Source organism: Larus michahellis, chromosome 5 (assembly GCF_964199755.1).
Source record: "Larus michahellis chromosome 5, bLarMic1.1, whole genome shotgun sequence".
NCBI lineage: Eukaryota > Metazoa > Chordata > Aves > Charadriiformes > Laridae > Larus > Larus michahellis.
The window spans coordinates 44,712,581-44,733,188 of NC_133900.1; the positions used below are offsets into that span (position 1 = coordinate 44,712,581).

Sequence of the window (20,608 nt, forward strand, 5' to 3'; positions counted from 1 at the left end):
GCAAACGTGACACCCATCTACAAGAAGGGCTGGAAGGAGGATCTGGGGAAGTACAGGCCGGTTATGGAGCAGATCATCTTGAGCACTATCACATGGCATGTACAGGATAGCCAGATGATCAAGCCCAGTCAGCATGGGTTTATGAAACACGGGTCCTGCTTAACTAACTTGATGTCTCCTTCTATGACAAGGTGAACCGCTTAGTGGATGAGAGAAAGGCTGTGAATGTTGTCTATCTAGACTTCAGTAAAGCCCTTGACCGTTTCCCACAGCATTCTCCTGGAGAAACTGGCTGCTCATGGTTTGGATGGGCGTACGCTTCGCTGGGTAAAAAATCCTGGGTGGATGGCTGGGCCCAAAGAGTTTTCGTGAATGGAGTTAAATCCAGTTGATGGCTGGTCACAAGTGATGTTCCCCAGGGCTCAGTATTGGGGCCAGTTCTGTTTAATATCTTTATGAACAATGTGGGTGAGGGGATTGAGTGCACCCTCAGTAAGTTTGCAGACAACACCAAGTTGGGTGGGAGCGTTGATCTGCTTGAGGGTAGGAAGGCTCTACAGAGGGATCTGGACAGGCTGGATCAGTGGGCTGAGGCCAATGGTATGAGGTTCAACAAGGCCAAGTGCCAGGTCCTGCACTTGGGTCACAACAACTCCATGCAGCATTACAAGCTTGGGGAAGAGTGGCTGGAGAGCTGCCTAGCAGAAAAGAACCTGGGGGTGTTGGTCAACAGCTGGCTGAATATGAGCCAGCAGTGTGCCCAGGTTGCCAAGAAGGCTAATAGGATCCTGGCTTGTATCAGAATCATGTGGACAGCAAGACTAGGGAAGTGATCATCGCCCCTGCACTCAGCACTGGTGAGGCCGCACCTCAAATACTGTGTTCAGTTTTGCACCCCTCACTAAAAGAAAGACATTGGGGTGCTGGAGTGTGTTCAGAAAAGGGCAAAAAAGCTGGTGAAGGATCTAGAGAATAAGTCTGATAAGGAGCAGCTGAGGGAGCTGGGGTTGTTCAGCCTGGAGAAAAGGAGGCTGAGGGGAGACCCTATCGCTCTCTAGAACTACCTGAAAAGAGGTTGCAGAGATGTGGAGGTCAGTCTCTTCTCCCAAGTAACAGGCAATAGGAGAAGAGGAAATGGCCTCAAGTTTCGCCAGGGGAGATTTAGATTGGGTATTAGGAAAAATTTCTTCACTGAAAAGGTTATCAAGCATTGGAACAGGCTGCCCAGGGAAATGGTTGAGTCACCATCCCTGGAGGTATTTAAAAGACATTTAGATGTGGTGCTTAGTGACATGGTTTAGTGGTGGACTTCACAGTGTTAGGTTTACAGTTGGACTTGATTATCTTAACAGTCTTTTGCAGCCTAAATGATTCTATGATTCTGTGATAAGCTAATCTGAAGGATAGAAACTCTCAGTTAGAAGTAAAGTTTTACAGCTATCAGTTCACTAAGTTAATTTTATTTGTTTGTAAACCTTCATGTCAACATTTTTTAAATTAGCATGACAAAGTCAATGCAATGTATTTTACCACTGGTGAAAGGCACACTATATTTTTTAATTAAATATATGGAGAAATTAAAATTTAAAAAGAGAACTGATCCCAATTTACCAACCTTGATATATCCCAGCCTGAAAAGCATTTCCACTGCTTGTCTTTCCTTGGTAGCCATAGACCCATGATGATACCCAATGCCCTTCAATGCCATCATTTGCTGCAGATAGCCTCTTTTCTCAAAATTAAGTTGATGAAAAATCTTCCTCAAAGTCTACAAATAAAAATAAATGTCAAGGATTAACCACAACCAGGTGTTGTTAATGAAAAAAAAAGTCTTATCTGATAAAATTCCAAGCACTACAGACAAATATAGCTGTTTATGATCTGCAGTGAACCTGAAGCCTGAAGTATATAATTGGATGTGTACCATCAGTAGCTTGAGTATGACAACAAATCAGGCTTTTCAGTACACTTTTATATACTATCAAGTTTTTTCACCTTTTCAACAGATACCAATTGTCATACCATACAGCTCGATGGAACCAGACATGACAAGCTTACATATTCATGCCTTTCCTACTTCAAGCATGGCCTCATGACCATATACTACATTCCACTATCGGAGAACAAATTCCTAAGCAGCTACGTGAAGCTGATAATCTTTTGCTCTTGTTTATCATCCTTGCTTGGTACCACCACTTCATCTCCCTACATAGTTAGAAGCTTCCCTTTCGCAAACTCATAAATTGCACTGAAATGAGCTTTTTCAGTATTTTCTGAACTTCACACTACAGCCAAATGCCATCTGTTTCAATGTCCAAGCTACTTCTTCACTGCCTTTACCTATGTGCAACTCTGGAAGAAACATTCCTTCCATGCTGGCAGTCCAAAAATGCCATTGGGATGCCAAGTTCCCAGGATAAGGAATCATGAGAATTTTCAAGTTTGGTCCCAATACACAGAATTTTCCTCTCTTTCAAGACATATCACAATAAGTAGAAAGGATTATCAAGAAAATTCATCAAAATTTTGAGCACTTTTGCTCTGAATAAAGAGCCATGTATCACAATTACTTTTTTAATTAAAAAAAAAACAAAACAGCCATGAGGAGACAGCTACATAAACCACAGTCGTGTTTCAGGAAGTTTAGAACAGAGGGAATCTCCTGAATCTTGACTGGCCCAGTTTCACTGCTGGAAACCAAATTATATAAATCTCTTTCATAAATTCTTCCTTAATTATTTGTATACAAATACATACATGAATATGTATGCTGATGAACACCTGCAGATTTTCAGTGCTTTTCTCATCTTGTCTTTCCTCAGGGGGTATAAACACATCGAAGAGTGTGAAAAATTTTGCTTGGTGAGGAATAGAACTTTTAGAGCCTAAAATATTTTATTATTTAGTATTTTTACAAGATATGAAGCACTTACTTAAAAATGTTTTTATAAGTACACAGAAGAGCCATATAGCCTATACTGATGATTCAGTCAGAAAAATAGTAGCCCAAGATCTGAATTGACCAGTAACAGAATTGTATTGCTGATAGTTCATGGAAATGAATTAACTGCAGTATAAATCCCAGGACTCCTATCACAAGGACAAGTCAACACCTTTTTATTTAGCAGAATTAAAATTGTCCATACATCTTAAAAATAAAGTGTCCTGGTTCCGGTGGGGATAGGGTTAACTTTTCCTGGTATTCCATGCCATGTGAGCCACGCCCACCCTGAGCTGCCGGGGGAGGGGGCAGGAACTTGCTGCTTAAAAGCGGGCTGGGGCGTCCCGGGTCCGGCCGGTCGGCGAGCGGCGGGGAGCGGCGGTCCCGTAATCGCGTTTGTATATTCCCCTGTCCGTGTTGTTGTTGTTTGCCTGTTCCCTTTGCTGTTCTGTTAAACTGCTTTTGTCCCAACCCAAGAGTCTTGCCTTTTCTTACGATCCTTCCTGTGTTAGGAAGGCACGTGCGAGCGGCACGTGGTTCTTTGTTGCCATCTGAGGCTAAACCACGACATAAAGTTATCTAAGACTGATACCTGGAATCAAATTTAAATGGAAATACTCAGAATGTTTCATGAAGTCAATGATGTGTACTGTTAAGTACAACTGCATGACACACTATATGCTTCCTGCATATTTATGCACAAATTCATGCATTTTTGACATAGAAAACCAAAACCCTGTTATAATCAGTGAATTACTTACATCTTCATCCACTGCTTTAGGATCAGTGTAAGCACATGCAGAAGGGATAGCAGTTAGCTTTTTAAGTCTGTTTTCTAACTGTTGTTTTGTAGTCAAAAGAAATATCATGTTGTCCATTTCACTGGGGCTCAACTTTTTGATATCCCTGTGTACAATATGTAATTAAAAATATTATTTCTGTAATTAACATTCATTTCTTGATTTTAAAATATTCTTTGGGTACTGAAAGATGCAGACTCATTCCCTTTTAAATTGTAGGCTCAAACATGTAGGTAGATCTGTTAACGTTGACTTACTGATAATCCTAACAGCTTCTCTTTTATCACAGTTTGTATGCAAAACAGCAAGTAATTTTGGCTGAAGTAGAGAGGAGAAATTATGGTGATATACAAAATCAAAAGAAGATGAAGACAGCAACTGTAAGTACCTCACTGAGCAAATTAGTAAGCTAACAAGATTGCACAGCAGAAGAATTAAACATGAAATGTGATGGATTTACGGCCAATAATGACATGGACCATAAGGATTTAGGACAGGATTTGAAGAATAGGGGAGAGGGAAAACTATTTAGAGGCAGATTTTCAAGCTGCTTCAATGTCTAAATATGTGTCTAAATTCCTACTGGATTTTCAAGTTCTCACTTACTACTATTAAAGTCAGCCAAGTTCATTCTTTCATGAAATTGTGTCCAAAGAATGCACTTTAAATTGCCATGATTAAGAGGACAAAACCATGATACTTTATGTTCCTGACTACCCTGATAACTGTAGCCATATTTCATTGCCAAATGCCTTATAAAAATCCATACCCTATCACAAAATCAAGAAAATTCAAGGTTAAGGAGGAAATCCAAGCAAAAGGCTGACAAATATTCAAAGCACATCTCACCAGCCAGGTGAACCCGTACTTCAGAGATCCACCACTGTAACCAGCCATGGTGAGGACAAACTATGAAAATATTCTCCCACAGTGGCTGACCCAGCACAAGGATCAGATCCTACACCATTTTTAACAGATGCATTACTGTCTGGAGAAAGAGCTGTTCTGACATCTTCGTATCTCAGTAGCAAATTATTCCAAAATGACCAATCACATATACTCAGCTCTCTCTCTTTGATTCTTATGTTGTAGTGCATGCACCTTACACAGCATCAGCAACACTGGTATCTTCCTGCTGCTCGACTATGCACTAGGTACTACTGATTGATATCTGCCACAAAAAGGAGCAGGAACTGCTGTACTGCAAGCTGGATGAATGTGCTGCTGTAAGGTACATTCCCCAGAAATAAGTTGTCACAAAATTATGCTCTGTCATAATATGTAAGTGTTTTAATAATATATAGTTATAATACTTACTGAGGGTTCAATTTTGTTAGCTGTTTATTCACTTTTCTTAGTTCATCCCTTAAATGTTCTTCTTCCTTCTCAGTGCTAGGGTGTTGTTCACTTTTTTGTTTTTTCAGCAAACTGAGAAATACATTCTTGGCTGCACATTCCACTGAATCCACGTTAAATCTTAGAGTAAAGAGTATATAATATACATCAGTTTGGTGAACTCTAATAGAGTTTTTATTTATATGTAATGCTGTTACAATAATATTCAGTGAGGCCTATCATCTGCTAATAGTTAGAATCTAATCATTAGAAGCATATCCCTATTCCATCTCCAATTCACAGTCCATGTGTCACTTTCAAACTGCTCTTATTCCAAAACTGAGTGGTAAAATGCAGAATGGTTCTGCCAATAAGTTATCTATAGAAAGTATGCTCAACTTTACTTTTCCCTAAGCTGGACACTTGGACATACAGATAAAGCAAATTGTAGCTTAAGTCATTTTAATTCTTCTCAACTACCCAGTTAAGAAACAGTGCCTGTCTTTCTTGGTCTTCTATATAGCTGTTCTTCCTCATAGCTTTTTCAGTATTGGGCTGTTTGGAGTTTAACTGGGATGAAGACTTCTCCAGCTTCACTCTCAAAAAGTATTTTTTTTATTCTTTTTGCAGCAGGCAGATCCTGTTAACTAATACCACACAAGGTGTTGGCAACACATGGGTAAGGTTGCATCCTAGTCCATTAGAATAGTCACAAGGCATTCAAATCTGCCAGTCAGCAAGAAAAGGAGCAAAAACTGAAGGACTTTATCCTTTTATCCAGAAAGACTAAATACAGATTTTAAGGCTAGGAGGTAACCTCTCCTTAACTTAAGCTTTTCAAATCTTCACGGATGACAGAGCTCAATAACGGTCATTTGCAATTTACTGGGTTTTTTCCCTCTTTGAAGCTCAGAATGAATGATCTAATTTCTCTCTATCACTGAGTTTATTCAGCCATAAAGGATGGTGCCAGACTGTTGTTCTCCTTGGTGGCTCTAAAAAAAGCAAAGCAGGCTAAGTACTGCTTTTTCCCTACCACCAATGGCTGCGATAGCAATTTGGCTCCTCAGCTCTAATACCTGCTCTCTCAGGAGTCTCCATTAATTCCATGCTAACCCAACACCATACAGGATGACTGCTTTGCAATCTCATTCATCAACAATGGCTTAGGGAGAAAAAGCTCACCAGCACCAATGAAGCATAAATATCAATCCATTACTCCAAGTCGCTGTCTACTACTTGTAAAGACTACTCATCCCCTTCATCACCATTTCTCAGGACTGGGACATTTAACTAGAGAGATTTTTATTTTTTTAATTCTCTCTGACTCTCGTCCCTTATCTGACTACAAAGAACACTGGGGAGGTCTATCAAGCACTGTTACACTACTTCTGTGCCTTAAAAGACACTTAGATAACAGATTTTTGTACCTCGTCCCCCAACTTGATACCACTAAGTTCTGCCTCCATGTTCACTGGTCTGGAATGTGTTCTTGTCTCACCATGATCATTTGTCAATTGTCTAGGATATTCATACTCTACTCACAGTCTCTTGTCAGAGCTGTAAGTCACACAGAATTTCTAAGGACCCACCATTCCAGGGTAGATGAGAGGAAGGCACTTATCCATCTCCCCTAAGGAGAAGCACCTTGGAACTTTCTATTGAGTGCCCCAATATGATACTGCAGTTCAAACAGCAGCCCTGAAATTATTCCGTATTTGAGGGAATTACAAATATCTAAGACTCCTTTTGAAAACTGTTGGTTTCAGCTTGAAATCAGCCATAAGATTAATTTACAACTAGACCATCACTAATAAACAGAAAAAGAAATAATTTACCAGCAACTAGAGTAATTTGAGATGTGCCATCAGTATGTATATTCACTTTTTGCTTCTTCCTTTCTAGAGTTCTTTCAGTAATGCCTTTTTATCAGCATCAAGCATGTGAGAACTGAAACGGCAGTGAGCATTCTACCCCTAAATACCAGCGTCCAATGTAAGGAAGGGCAAGGCTACATACTGAGATGAGAAAACTTTTCATTTTTACATGATTGTTACTATGAATTATTACAGTGAGAATATGCACTAGACAACTCTTTACTGATAAGGAGCTTCTTTTTAATATAAAATCCAGCATTGAGGTACATGCCTACTTTACTAGCAATATCACTGACAAGAACAGTATTGTCAGTAGGCTCAAAGTTGTGCATGTTTGATGTTATGTAATTACATGTCACATATATGCAAAACAGGTTGATTGATGCATGTCACTATATGTAAGATGAGACTGTTAGAGGCTATGCAGTGGAACTGTCACGATGTGACAAATGCACACGTTAATAGCACACACCTCATTCCAACCTTTTCCCTAGCAAATCTGCCTCTACATTTGCACCTCTAAATAAAGTGCATATACTTTCCACAAGTTTTACTGACTACACTGTGGCAAAGCAACTGAGAATCTGACTCTCATTTCAATGTGATTCAGTTTCTTGTCATTTTCTCAGACATCATGCATGGATTCTACCCTTCCCACAGAGTAATTAAATGCTCCCAGTTTTATTTCAGCTAAACCTTTAGTGCCATAAAGATGCATGAGTTGATAGAGCTCGTAGGCCTTTACTTTGTTTCTTTTATAGCAAAGGTAACAAATACCATATAAATGGCATTTGCCAAACCATATCAATGCTTATTTCTAAAAGCCATTTTTCTGAATATAGGCAATACATATATAATACATGGAATGTAAATACTTACATAAAAAATATGGCAGGCAACTTATCCATCTCATGTAATTTATCAACAAAGCTTGCAAAACGCTTCCACTTTTTCTTTTCCGAGCAATCCACAGGTTGTGGCTTAAGGTGCTCCAATAGCTTATTCACCTGACCAAAGTAGTAGTATTGTGGAGACGTGAATGATAAAAACTTCTGGCCAGAGGCTAATAAATATGAAGACTCCATTTTCCTGTGTCAACTTCTATCAGCTCATTTATTTTAAATCATTCAGAACTGCAGTAGCTACATAGGCTAAAGGGTCTGCAAGTTATCAACTGACTTGGGTAAGAGCTCAAAACACAATTTTTTGTAGCATTCAAGGCTACCATCACCGTTCAAATAATAAAGCATCACTAACATACTGATTATGATACACTTTCACATCTAAGTGTCATATTTCAAGAAATACTTCTTTCCCAAATATTCTTTATTTTATCCTTGTTATTGATTCACCACCTCCTCATATTCCTTTTTATGATATAGGAATAGGTGGCCTCCAATCAAGGACCTGATTTTCCGCTCATTGCTTTAATTTGTCTTTTACATGGAAACATACATACTGTCTGTGGTTACACAGGAGGTTTCAAAAGAGCAGCAAAAACGAGGTAGACAAAAAAAAGCAGAGCAACGGTACAATATTCTCACTAATTGTAGGAGGTACCTAAAGGAATCGGGAACTGAAATCTCGCAGCAGTATCAGAAGTCTGATTCCCAGAGAAGCTTGTGAAAACATCACCTCAAAAATGCTTATGGAAATGCCATAAATATTAGTGCTTATCTTTCAAGTACAGCAGTAGTTAAACCTAATAAATAATAATTACAGGAGGAGAAGCTCCCATAATTATATTATTACATATAATTATTATTATTTTAAAGCTGTACACAGTCTTAAGAAAGCACCCTGTAACAACTGTTACCTTCTGTCTTTGGCCAAGCACAATCCATTTGCTTAGTTCTTTCTTTAGTTCCTGTTCATATTTCCTCACATCTGACCTTTTTATTACCACTTTATTCTTGAAAGAGACAAACTCCTCAGGATCTAGCTCCTGGAAAATAACATTAATATGAAACATTGCAGTACTTTGTTATCTATTTATTTTGATATATTTTACCCATAGCTGTGTATACACACCTGTGCCCTTGGCCACTCTTGCCAGACTTTCACCATTGTGTCATAAAGCTGAATGCTCTCTCATGGAGACAGAGAAAGATATGAAGGAATACCATAGTTCTCAATCTGCAAGGAGTTTAAGCAAAATAAAAGAATCATTTTGATTAAATCCATCTTGCCTAAACATAACAGTTGCTAAACAATGTTGACACCAGTATTATGCTTACGTGATTGACTGTTAATGCAGCACATGGATGACAAAGTTCAATGATAAAATCACTGCCCTTCAGAGAACACACATAATTTTCCAAATCATTGTATCTTTCTTCATACAAGACTGTGAAGATAAAAAAAATGCTGTCACGATGCACTTGGTTGTTTTAAAAAGCAAGTGCTTAATCCTGCAAGATTTGTTTTTATTTAAAAGAAAACCAAAACAAAATACGCTTAAGTTCACATATCATCATTAAAGTTTTTGCAGAAATAACACTGAAATTTATTTCTTAGTTACAAAATATTCTGATACACACCTAGTCTAACACGATATGATTTCTTTTGTTCTTGTAGTTTAGATTTCACTTTACATTTTCTTGTAAAGTTCTTTTCAGAGTTTGCAGAGCTTCTTTCTATTCTATTCTCAGCATGTTGCCAATACCTTTTCACAGATTGTAACCACCTACAGTGCAAGAACACAAATAAGATTTGTAAAAGTATTTTAAGAAAATTGCTACAGCTGTAATAGATGAATTACTACAATCTGCTCATTTTCTCCTATAGAATTTTCAGTCCCCCTCTCACCATCTTTAGTCCAATTTTCTCCAGCTTATCCCAGGGTGTCAATAAAAAATGAGAAATAGCACCATTATATACATAAATATAGTGCAGGTGTCTTCTCTGAATGATGATGGACAAATGTGCTTATCAGGCTTTGGCAATTCAAACAGATGTAAAAGCCTCTTAAATTCCTCTGCACGGCTCAGTTACAGGGTCTGAAAGAACAGTAGTGCCTGTTACAGAGTTAAGAGCTACAGTATTGTTTTGTGTCAACTGGGGGAGTAAGGGTAGCATAACATATATATCAATATAACTCCAAATCTGTTGCTTCCCAATAGTAATTGACCACTCTATCTAAAACAGCTCGTATTCAATTTAAATATGCTCTTGTGAGCAAGAAAATTCCACACATACTCAGTTAGGTGTTCTGGGTTGCTGACAGTAGCAGAGAGCGCCAAAAACGGACACCGAATTGTTACCAGAAGATGCTCCCAAATCTCTGCTCCAATTTCACCGCCAAGACAATGGACCTATATTTTTCAAAATGGATTAAAAGAAAATAAGTGTTCCTTATCAAAGCACACAGGAATTGTTTTGTGTTTTGCAAAAATCAAAAGTTTGGTAAGATCAGTACTGAGTAATTCTTATGTTGTAACAAATGATGATGAGATTCAAATCAAACGCCCAGTAAATCCCTCTCCAGACTTCACTGGATAGAAAATTAGTTTAAATTTCAATACTACATTCACTGTACTATAGGTATACTCACTGGCATCGTCAGTAATTAATACTATATACAAGAAAGAATACAGTAGGAATTTTAAATTTAGCAAGATTAATCACTGTTTCCCTAGAAAGACTGACAAATACCATACGATGTGAAACGTCAGACTGATCCCAGACTGGAATGCTCTATTTGTGCCACTCAGACTACAGTGGTGACTTTAAGTTTTTCAATTAACTGGCTTGAGAGAAATAGAGAAGCTCCTGGTAGCTTTGACTGAATTGTATGTCCTCTTGAGGACTAACAGTGTTTTTAAGTTCTTTCACTGGAGTACATAAAAACTATAAATGCACAGGGAAAAACAAGTTAAGTATGAAATAATATTTCTGAAAGTTGTTTGGTTTTTTTACTAGCAATAGTATGTAATGAAAAATTGAGTCACCAGCATTTTTCCTCAAGATTTTCTGTATATTTGTTAAATTGGTTACTATTAAAAGATGCCTACCTCATCAAATATAACATATTGTATCCGTTTGGTCCATTTCTGGCAACGAGGAGACAGCATCAAGATTTCTAAACACTGAGGCACGGTCACTAGTATCTAAGAAGAAAGGTTTGTAAGGCATTATTTTCAAGTAAACTGACTAATCAACTACAAGTACATTCTATATTTAAAAAGCATTTAAAAATATCATAGAATGGTTTAGGTTAGAAGGGACCTTAAAGGTCACCTAGTTCCAACCACACTGCTACTAACAGAGAGATCTACCACGAGACCAGGTTGCTCAAAGCCCCATCCATACTGGTCTTGAACACTTCCAGGGATGGGGCATCTACAACTTCCCCGGGCAACCTGCTCCAGTGCCTCACCACCCTCAGAGTGAAAAATTCCTTCCTGATATCTAATATAAATCTAGCCTCTTCCAGTTTGAAGCCATTACCCCTTGTCCTATCACTACATGCCCTTGTAAAAACTCCCTCTCCAGCTTCCTCGTAGGCCCCCTTCAGATGAAAGGCGGCTATAAGGTCTCCCCAGAGCTTTCTCTTCTCCGGGCTGAACAACCCCAACTCTCTCAGCCTGTCTTCATAGCAGAGGTGCTCCGGCCCTCTGATTCTCTTCATGACCCTCCGCTGGACCCACTCCAACAGGTCCATGTCCTTCTTGTGCTGAGGACTCCAAAGCTAGACACAGTATTCCAGGTGGGATCTCACCAGAGAAGAGTAGAGGGGGAGAATCACCTCCCTCAACCTGCTAGCCACACTTCTTTTGATGCAGCCCAGGATACGGTTGGCCTTCTGGGCTGCAAGTGCACATTGCTGGCTCATGTTGAGCTTCTCATCCACCAACACTCCCAAGTCCTTCTCCTCAGGGCTGTTCTCAAGCCATTCTCCGCCCAGCCTGTATTGGTACTTGGGATAGCCCTGACCCAGGTGCAGGACCTTGCACTTGGCCTGGTTGAATTTCATGAGGTTCACACAGGCCTACCTCTGAAGCCTGTCCAGGTCCCTCTGGATGGCATGCCTTCCCTCCAGCGTGTTGATCGTGCCACACAGCTTGGTGTCACCAGCAAACTTGCTGAGGGTGCACTCAATCCCAACATCTGTGTCTTCAACAAAGATGTTAAACAGCACCGGTCCCAGTACCAGCCCCTGAGGAACACCACTCACCACTGGTTTCCACTTGGACATCAAGCCACTGACCGCAAACCCTTTGAGTGCGACCTATCCATCCAGTTCCTTATCCACCAAGTGGTCCATCCATAAAATCCATGTCTCTCCAATTTAGAGACCAGGATGTCGTGTGGGACAGTGTCAAATGCTTTGCATAAGTCCAGGTAGTTGCTCTACCCTTATCCACCAACACTGTAACCCCGCCATAGAAGGTCACCAAATTTGTCAGTCATGACTTTCCCTTGGTGAAGTTGACTGTCACTGATCACCTCCTTATTTTCCATGTATCTTAGCTGAGTTCCCAAGAGGATCTGCTCCATGATCTTGCTGGGCACAGAGGTGAGACTGACTGGCCTGTAGTTCCCTGGGTCTTCCTTTGTCCTCTTTTTGAAAATGGGGGTTACGTTTCCCCTTTTTCAGTCAGTGGGAACTTCACCAGATTGTCACTTTTCAAATATAATGGAAAGTGGCTTAGTAACTTCATCCACCTGTTCCCTCAGGACTCGTGTATGGATCTCAGCAGGTCCTATGGACTTGTATACGTTCAGGATCCTTAGATGGTCTCATACTTGATCTTTACCTACAGTGGACGGTTATATATATATATATAAAAACCACATATATTATAAATATATATGTATTTGATTTCAAGGTAAGCATGAATGAATTAATGATTTGTCACTGTTATCTTCAAGAAGGGCAAGAAAGAGGACACAGGAAACTACAGACTGGTCAGCCTCACCTCGATCCCTGGGAAGGTGATGGAGCAACTCTTCCTGGAAATCATTTCCCAGCACATGGAGAACAAGAAAATCATCAGGAGTATTCAGCATAAATTCCCTGAAATTCCCCAAAGTTTGACCAACTTCAACCAACTTTTATGATGAAATGACTGGCTTGGTAGCAATGGAGATTGTCTTCAGTAAGGCTTTCAACAACGTCTCCTATAAGATCCTTACAGACAAGCTGCTAAAGCATGGGCCAGATGAGCAGATAGTGAGGTGGACTGAAAACTGGTTGGAAGACTTGGCCCAGAGGTTGGTGATTAATGGTACAAAGTCTAGCTGGAGGCCAGTAACTAGCAGTGTACCCCAGGGGTCAATAGTGGGTCTAATCCTGTTTAACATCTTCATTAATGACCTGGATGATGGGGAAAAGTATACCCGGAACAGGTTTGCTGATGACACCAAACTGGGAGGTGTGGCTGATATACCAGAGGATCATACTGCCATCCAGAGAGACCTAGACAGGGTGGAGAAATGGGCTGGTATGAACCTCATGAAGTTCAACAGGGAGATGTGCAAAGTCCTACACCTGGGGAGGAACACCACCATGAACCAGTGTACGCCGGTGGCCATCCAGCTGGGAAGCAGCTCTGCAGAAAAGGACCTGAGGGTCCCAGTGGATAACAAGATGAACAGAAGGCAGCAATGTGCCCTTGTGGCAAAGCAGGCTATTGGTATCCTGTGCTGCATTAGGAGGAGTGTTGCCAGCAAATCAAGGCAGGAGATCTTTGCCCTCCACTCAGCACTGATGAGGCCACACCTGGACTCCTCTGTCCAGTTCTGGGCTCCCTACTACAAGAGAGACCAACTAGTGGCCTTCTACGATGGAGTGACTACATCAGCAGACAAGAGAAGAGCTACTGATGTATTCTATCTGGACTTCTGTGAGGCATCTGCTGTATGCTGGCAACCAAAGGATTTTAATGTCTTTTCTTTTAACGAGAGCAAGTAATCAGCTGCATGTCCCCTAAGGATGAACAGGTAAGGTTGTATGCCATAGACTGAAAGTTTCTGGTAAGCAGTACACGTATGCTTAGGTTTTTCCTGAACTTTGTATTTAATAACAGCACAATTGTTATGATTAGAATTAACATTTTCAGAAACCAGATGGAATACAGAAGTCCTTATTATTATGTGTTAAAATACCCATAAAAATATACCTGAGAATTCATGATGTCACTGCGATAATCTCGTGTGAAGACTCCACACACTGCCAATCCATACGGAAGTTCCTTGGTGAATCGACTGCATATAGTTCCCACCACTTGGTTTACAAGGGCCTTAAATAAAGCAGGTCATTAACAAAACTAGATATTGTATGTCTAAAGGCACATATAAAAGCATTCAATTTTGTCACTGATATTAATGTACTAGACTATAATGAACTATGTTATGGACTATTAAGTCTAGACTGTCAACAATGTTAACTTTAAAAAGATATGGTACTTGATTTTCAATAATATTCAAATGCTTTCAAAGAAATTTAGTGTTGTGTAAAGTGAGTTATATGTTATAAGTTTTGTATTTTAATTATTTTCAAAGCAGTTAAAAATAGGTCACATACTAGTGGAACCACAATCACTTTAATGATCTCAAAGTCCTGGGGCTGCAGGTATAAAATAGATTTCTGTATCCAGACTGACATTCAAATGAAAAGATTATTTTGAGGCCCAACCTGAGTATAACAAAAAAAAATATTGATTTTACTTACAGAAAACAATCCATAGAGACTGTTATTGAATAACAGCACATGTAATTCAATATCAAAAAATTGTATTACTGAACATTAAAATAATTTTTGGAAGAAGTCAAAACATTGTCCCTCAGCACTTCAGTCAGTTTTTAACTATTAGGACAGAACTCTCATTAGAAAAATATCCCACTGCCTACAATTTCCTAAATTTTCTCTTGAAGCATCAAACAGCAAATTCAATTAGAAAAAGATGGCTTGCTTGGTTATTTTTCTGTTCTAATATTACTTTTACCATGTTGGTAGGCTTTTGGTACTCTCACCATTTACTTAACATGCTACTTACAGGACTTTTGTATATATTAGTGTTTCTGACCTTAAATTAGGTATACAGATATTAGACAAACTCTACACAAGCCTAAATATTTTGAAGATTTTTTGTAAACATTCTGTTTCTAATAAATGTCAACATAAAACAGAATGAAAAGATTCCATTTCTAATAAAAAATACAAATATCAACTAAATTTGTGTAACAAGTACTCCAAACAGTTTCAGAATCACACTGAGAAATACCATATTCATACATACAGAATATGTAGTAGGATGCAGCCTTACCTTTGTAGGAGCAACATACACAACCACTCCATCATTGCTTGTTTTCAGAACTTTTTCCATGCAATAGTATGATGCATATGTTTTTCCTGATGAACTGGGTGCAACAACCACTGCAGACTCATTATTATCTACAGCATCAAAAAGTTCTCGCTAAAAGAAAAACAATTACTTATTCAAAATGTCTTGTTACGTTTTTATTGAGTAAACCAGCTCTTCCTGTAACAACATCTCCTATTTCTGCATGTAAAATTTATACACAGATTTTAGACTACAGAAAATTAGAGTTAATGTAGTCATTTTATGACTATACTCTTTTCTCTTAAACTGTTAGTGGGAAAAAATGGAATTACAAATTATAACTTGTCTATTTCAATTAGTTGGTCTAAGACATTGCTACCAGCACATTCTGAGTACAAACCTGGACATTTTCAAATTAAAAAATAAAACCAGTTAACTCAGCAGTGTATAATTTAGTTCCAAAAACTTAATTACTTCATGCAAGGCAGTATTTTTTTCTTGCATTATAATAGTTAAAATCATAGAATGGTTACAGTTGGAAGAGACCTTAAAGATCATCTAGTTCTCCAACTCCCCTGCCACGGGCAGGGACACCTCCCACTAGACTAGGTTACTCAAAGCCCCATCCAACCCGGCCTTGAACAAATTACATCGATACTGTCCAAATCTCTCTTCTGCTCCTAGCTTACGGTGTTTATTAATCTGTTTTCTTCCCTATTATTATCTTGCCTCCACGGTCTCTCACCTTACATAGGTCGGTGAAAGGATGGGGGAAGGGGTACAGAAGAGGAAACAGAAATAGTACTAGCACTATCTTTCTCCATCAGCGCATGTGCCAAGTTCCAAGTTGCTTTTCAAGCAAGTGACTGTTTTGCAGATACAGACACGCAAAGCAGCAAGTTCAGCTGGCCTCCCCAGTGCAATAATAAAAAAAAATTAACCTGAGTTTAGACAGAAAAGTTATTTCTCAGCTGCTACTATGGGTAACTCTTTAGGGACAAATGAGCAGAGGATGAACAGTCAGAGATTATCCAAATGGGGCATTACCACCATCAAATATGGTAATAAGCAGTGCAATCCCACTGATTAGGCATTTCTTGCGTTGAATTCCTTGGGACAAGCTCTCTGTAGAAAAGCTCTCCGTGTGGAAAGAACATGGATTACAGTCCAAAATGATCTACTGAATTTGTTAAACTTGTTAAATAATTGAATTTGTTAAACTTGTTAAATAATTAAATTTGTTAAACAGCACTATTTTTGACAAATAGTATAATAATATGTATTTTTAAATGAAAAAAAAAAAAAAAAACAAAATCAAAGACCATTTCCATTCACTTGCAAAAGGCTTGTGTCTCATTACCTGCCATGTGTCTGGTATGAAATGTTGCACTCGGGGATCTGGATCATTCCTCTCTTCTCTGAGCAAGTAATAATCCATATATTGTAGCTGAAAGCGAGCTGGACCCACTTCGACAGCACAGGTGCTTACATTGTGATCGCTACTTTCTCCTGTCTATAAGGTCAAATGAAAATTCAGCTTGGTTTGAAAGCTAGCAAGAGATTAAGAAAGTGACATGTTTTGCTCTGTGGAACTCTGCAAACTTTGAGAAACATAAAAGCGCAGGTGATTTTTAAATAATTTCTTGCAGATATCTATACCATATAGCCTTATGTTAGGGTTAAGCTTTTATCTCTTCAAAGGAGACTATGTTCTAAAAATAATATGTCTTCCATAGCCAGTGGTGGTAGTACTTTTGCTACCAGAAGACCTAACAAAACTGGGTAGCAGGCAAAGCTCAGTCTCTTCAAGCTACTGCCTGCCAGAGCCTTCTCATCCTATATTTATGTCTCTTTTCTTCTGCCTGCCCTACTGCTTGTGCAATGAATCACAGTTGCAAAAGAAAATTCAATATAAAGACCGAGTGCGATCCCAAATTCAGTAAAGCATTGTAATTTTAAACAATGCCTGTATATCCTAAGATATACCAAATTCTGTGTTCATGGACACATCTGGTTACAACATCTGATCCTGAGCACTGTATAGAAAAGCATTAGATGTGACAACCCACATCAGAAGATCAGAAAATCACATAATAATTTAGGTTGTCAGGGATGTCTGGATGTCAATTAATCCAACTCGCTGCTAGAAGCAGGTGCAATTAGATCAGGTCACTCAGGGCTGTGTTCAGCTGAGTTTTTACCATGTCCAAGGATGGAGATTTCACAACTTCAACTTCTTGAAAGAAGTATCTTCAGTTATTCCTGAAAATTGTAGTTATTCCTAAAATTCCCCTGACTTTGCAAAAGTAATAATCAGAAACAAGCAGCTGGAAAAGCAGGTCCAAAATGCACTGACTGATCTAGAGCCCTTCTAAGCAAGACATTAAATTTGCGAACATATCCCTTGTATCACCACAAACCTTTACAACAGACCTTTTGAGATCCTCGGATCCTACAATTCTGCTTCCTAAAATGTAACATACTCTATTTGGGTCACCAAACACTCTTACAATAACTATGTAGCCAGAAGCAAACAATCATCATAAACCAGTTGGATTCACATAGGAAGGAGAGACAGATAATTCCCATTCTTCAAGGGAAGAAAATTTCGTACAAAACCATCACTTCCTCCCTCACCTCTATGTCTTGATCCTCAAGGAAGGATGATAAATAATTTCCAGAAATAAGCTTCAAAAAAATACTAACTCTGCTGTGCCTGAAAAATGAGACACTGAAGTGACTGATACTGGTTTTACATTTTGCTGTAATCTTCCTTCCTTTTGCTATTGACTCCACCTTCAGCAGGCTGTGAGATATATCCTCCCTCTTCTGCCCCAGAGCCATTTTAGCATTCTCTCTCCGTAATATCATCCCATCTACACGCAAAGGTATCAAAATGCTCTTAACATTAAATCAGCCAGTGGGCAGATTGCTAACATGCAGAAAAGCATAAGGTCAATCCTTAGAGAAATTACGTCAGAGCCAAATTTAGTGTAGCTACTGGTGGTCTCAGCTGTGGTACCAAGGAGAAGCAACTCAGCACCTGAAACTGTTTCCTTCAGAGGTGATAAGTAATACCATAACAGCAAACAGAATAGTTTTCATCCACCTCTTCAGTCTCAAAGATTTTGTTTTCTAAAGTAGCACATTTAGGCCTGTTAGAGAGCAGGTGCTCATCACATAGCTTTTAACAGCTATTTTTAACATGCAGGGTTCAGCTAATGTGATGAGTTGAACAGCAGATACCTCTCAGAGGTGTCTAAGGCCTCAAGCAGACATAACTAGAGCAAATTGATCATGATGCATGTTTCAAAGGGTATGCAGCCATATAAAGCTCTGTTTACTGAAGGGGAAGTGGCCTATTGTGCCAGCTGTCTCTCACGTCAAGTAGAGAAATGTATCTGTGTAACTAACGATTAATATCTGAAGCAAGAATAGGTAGTTCCAAATCTTATGGTACAATACAAAATAAAATAAGTCCAATATAGATCTTCTACACATTATTTAATGCTTAAGAAAACACTGTTGGTATTCAGCTGCAGATTCAGTTACTGTAGAATCATTACAGTCTATGAAGTTACCTGGCCAGACAGACAGCATGCCAAATTCTCAAATCCAAGAAGGCTTAGATATCTGGTCAGCTTTTGTAGATGTGGTTTCTCCAAGAGATCTTGATATTTTTCAAGGAGGATATGAATTCTCCTCATGACTTCAACAGCTTTGCTTAAATCTTTAGATTTGTTACCTTCAAAAAAAAAAAGCCCACAGTTATCCGAGAGCCATTTGTATCACTGGGAGTCTTCTGATATTAGGTATTTTTAGAACAGACCTTATCCATCCAACCACATTTATGACAATTTAAAAATTAATTTTATTTAAAGACGACTAGACAAAGGCAACCCACACTCCTGTGACCTCTACAAGGAGTGACACTGAAGACCAAGCACCCAAATAATTCTATCTGCTTCTGCAGGCTCAGCTATAAAAGGAATTCATACTTCCAACATCTATGCAATAACAGAGCTCCCCTATTTCACAGACCCACATATTTATTAATCTTATTGGCAACATATTTCACTCCAATGTTGACAACTCTCCTCAACACGTTTAGAGCAGTGTGTGTTTGGACCCTCCTGACTGAGAGTATGGACTGAACAAGTTAATTCTACTGAAACAGGAGGCCGCTAACTATGGTAGCACAGATTTCTGTGCAAATGGTCAACATTCAGACTGTGAGCTGACCACCTCAGCTAATTAAACAATCCACTGCAATACAGATGTATTTTACTGTGTATGATACATAATCATTAAAGATATATACAACAAAATAAAATATTTACATATGCAAGTTTGGCAAAGCAAAACAGGAAAATAGCTACAATCTAATTTCATTGGACACTTTATGGCTGACTCAAAGGATCTTGAAATTGCAAAAGGGGACCAGAGCCTGTTAAGTCCCCCTGCAAAAGGGGACTTAAAATCACATTGCATGCTCCTGAAACAGGGCTATATTTTCACATCTTTATTCCAGCTGAGAATGTCAAAAGTTACTCACTCTCTTGGTTAACAGGAGTGGAAGTTGAATACTGAACATGAATTTGGCTATCATACCTTGCTCTCTGCAGTGTTTCTTCCACACTTCTAAACAGACAGACAGTCCTGCCATTTCTACGTTGAACTTCACAGATTTACTTTTAAGGGTCTTGAGAAACTTCTCCAATTTATTTATTCCAACAGTCAGATTTGCTTTTATTTCCTTTTCAATTGGTATATACAAGGCTTTCCATTGCTCCTGTTCTTTCTTTTCTTCTTTAGCTTTTAGTCGTTTGTTGTTTTCCTCTACAATTGTTTCCGCTTTACTTTTCTATCCAATAAAATGAAGATATTTAGAACTAACCATCACTGTGTGCAAGAATTATCTAAAAAAAGCTGATCCATAAACTCAATCACAGCAGGTACATTATAATTTTCAATTTATCTGTTTGATACATTGTGGTTTGGGAACTGTCTAAAATCGCACATCATTTTGAAGGAGGTATAATTTCTGAATCCCAATATATGTTGCTCAAAAGAGCTTCCCTAAGCTTCATTTTAAATCAGTACAAAGCTTCACAAGTAGAATAAAAAAGCACAAGGGTGGAAAAGTAAAATAGCAGATGTCTGAAAGTTAAATTTTAAGCTTTTATTTTATACATGGGTAATAGTAATTCTGGTCATATTGAGATGCTTTTCAATAGATTAAATAAAATTAAGATTTCAACCTTACTTGAAGTTAACAAAGTTATTTTATATACAGACTTTTACAAGTAATTCAACAGGCCATAATCTGTAATCCATAGTACAGTTTATTATAAAATATTACTCAAA

The 20,608-nt window shown here is 38.6% G+C and overlaps 1 protein-coding gene across 1 annotated transcript in view; it reads right to left on the minus strand.

The window, feature by feature from the left end:
* Positions 1-20,608, minus strand: part of DDX60 (DExD/H-box helicase 60) — a 52,104-nt gene that overhangs the window by 13,636 nt on the left and 17,860 nt on the right. The window contains 15 exon segments of the mRNA XM_074586944.1: positions 1,616-1,768; positions 3,703-3,847; positions 5,059-5,217; positions 7,833-7,960; positions 8,770-8,898; positions 8,985-9,089; positions 9,191-9,300; positions 9,494-9,639; positions 10,152-10,267; positions 10,967-11,062; positions 14,078-14,197; positions 15,224-15,373; positions 16,602-16,754; positions 18,823-18,986; positions 19,853-20,105. Of these exon segments, the coding sequence (XP_074443045.1) occupies positions 1,616-1,768; positions 3,703-3,847; positions 5,059-5,217; positions 7,833-7,960; positions 8,770-8,898; positions 8,985-9,089; positions 9,191-9,300; positions 9,494-9,639; positions 10,152-10,267; positions 10,967-11,062; positions 14,078-14,197; positions 15,224-15,373; positions 16,602-16,754; positions 18,823-18,986; positions 19,853-20,105 (2,127 nt within the window).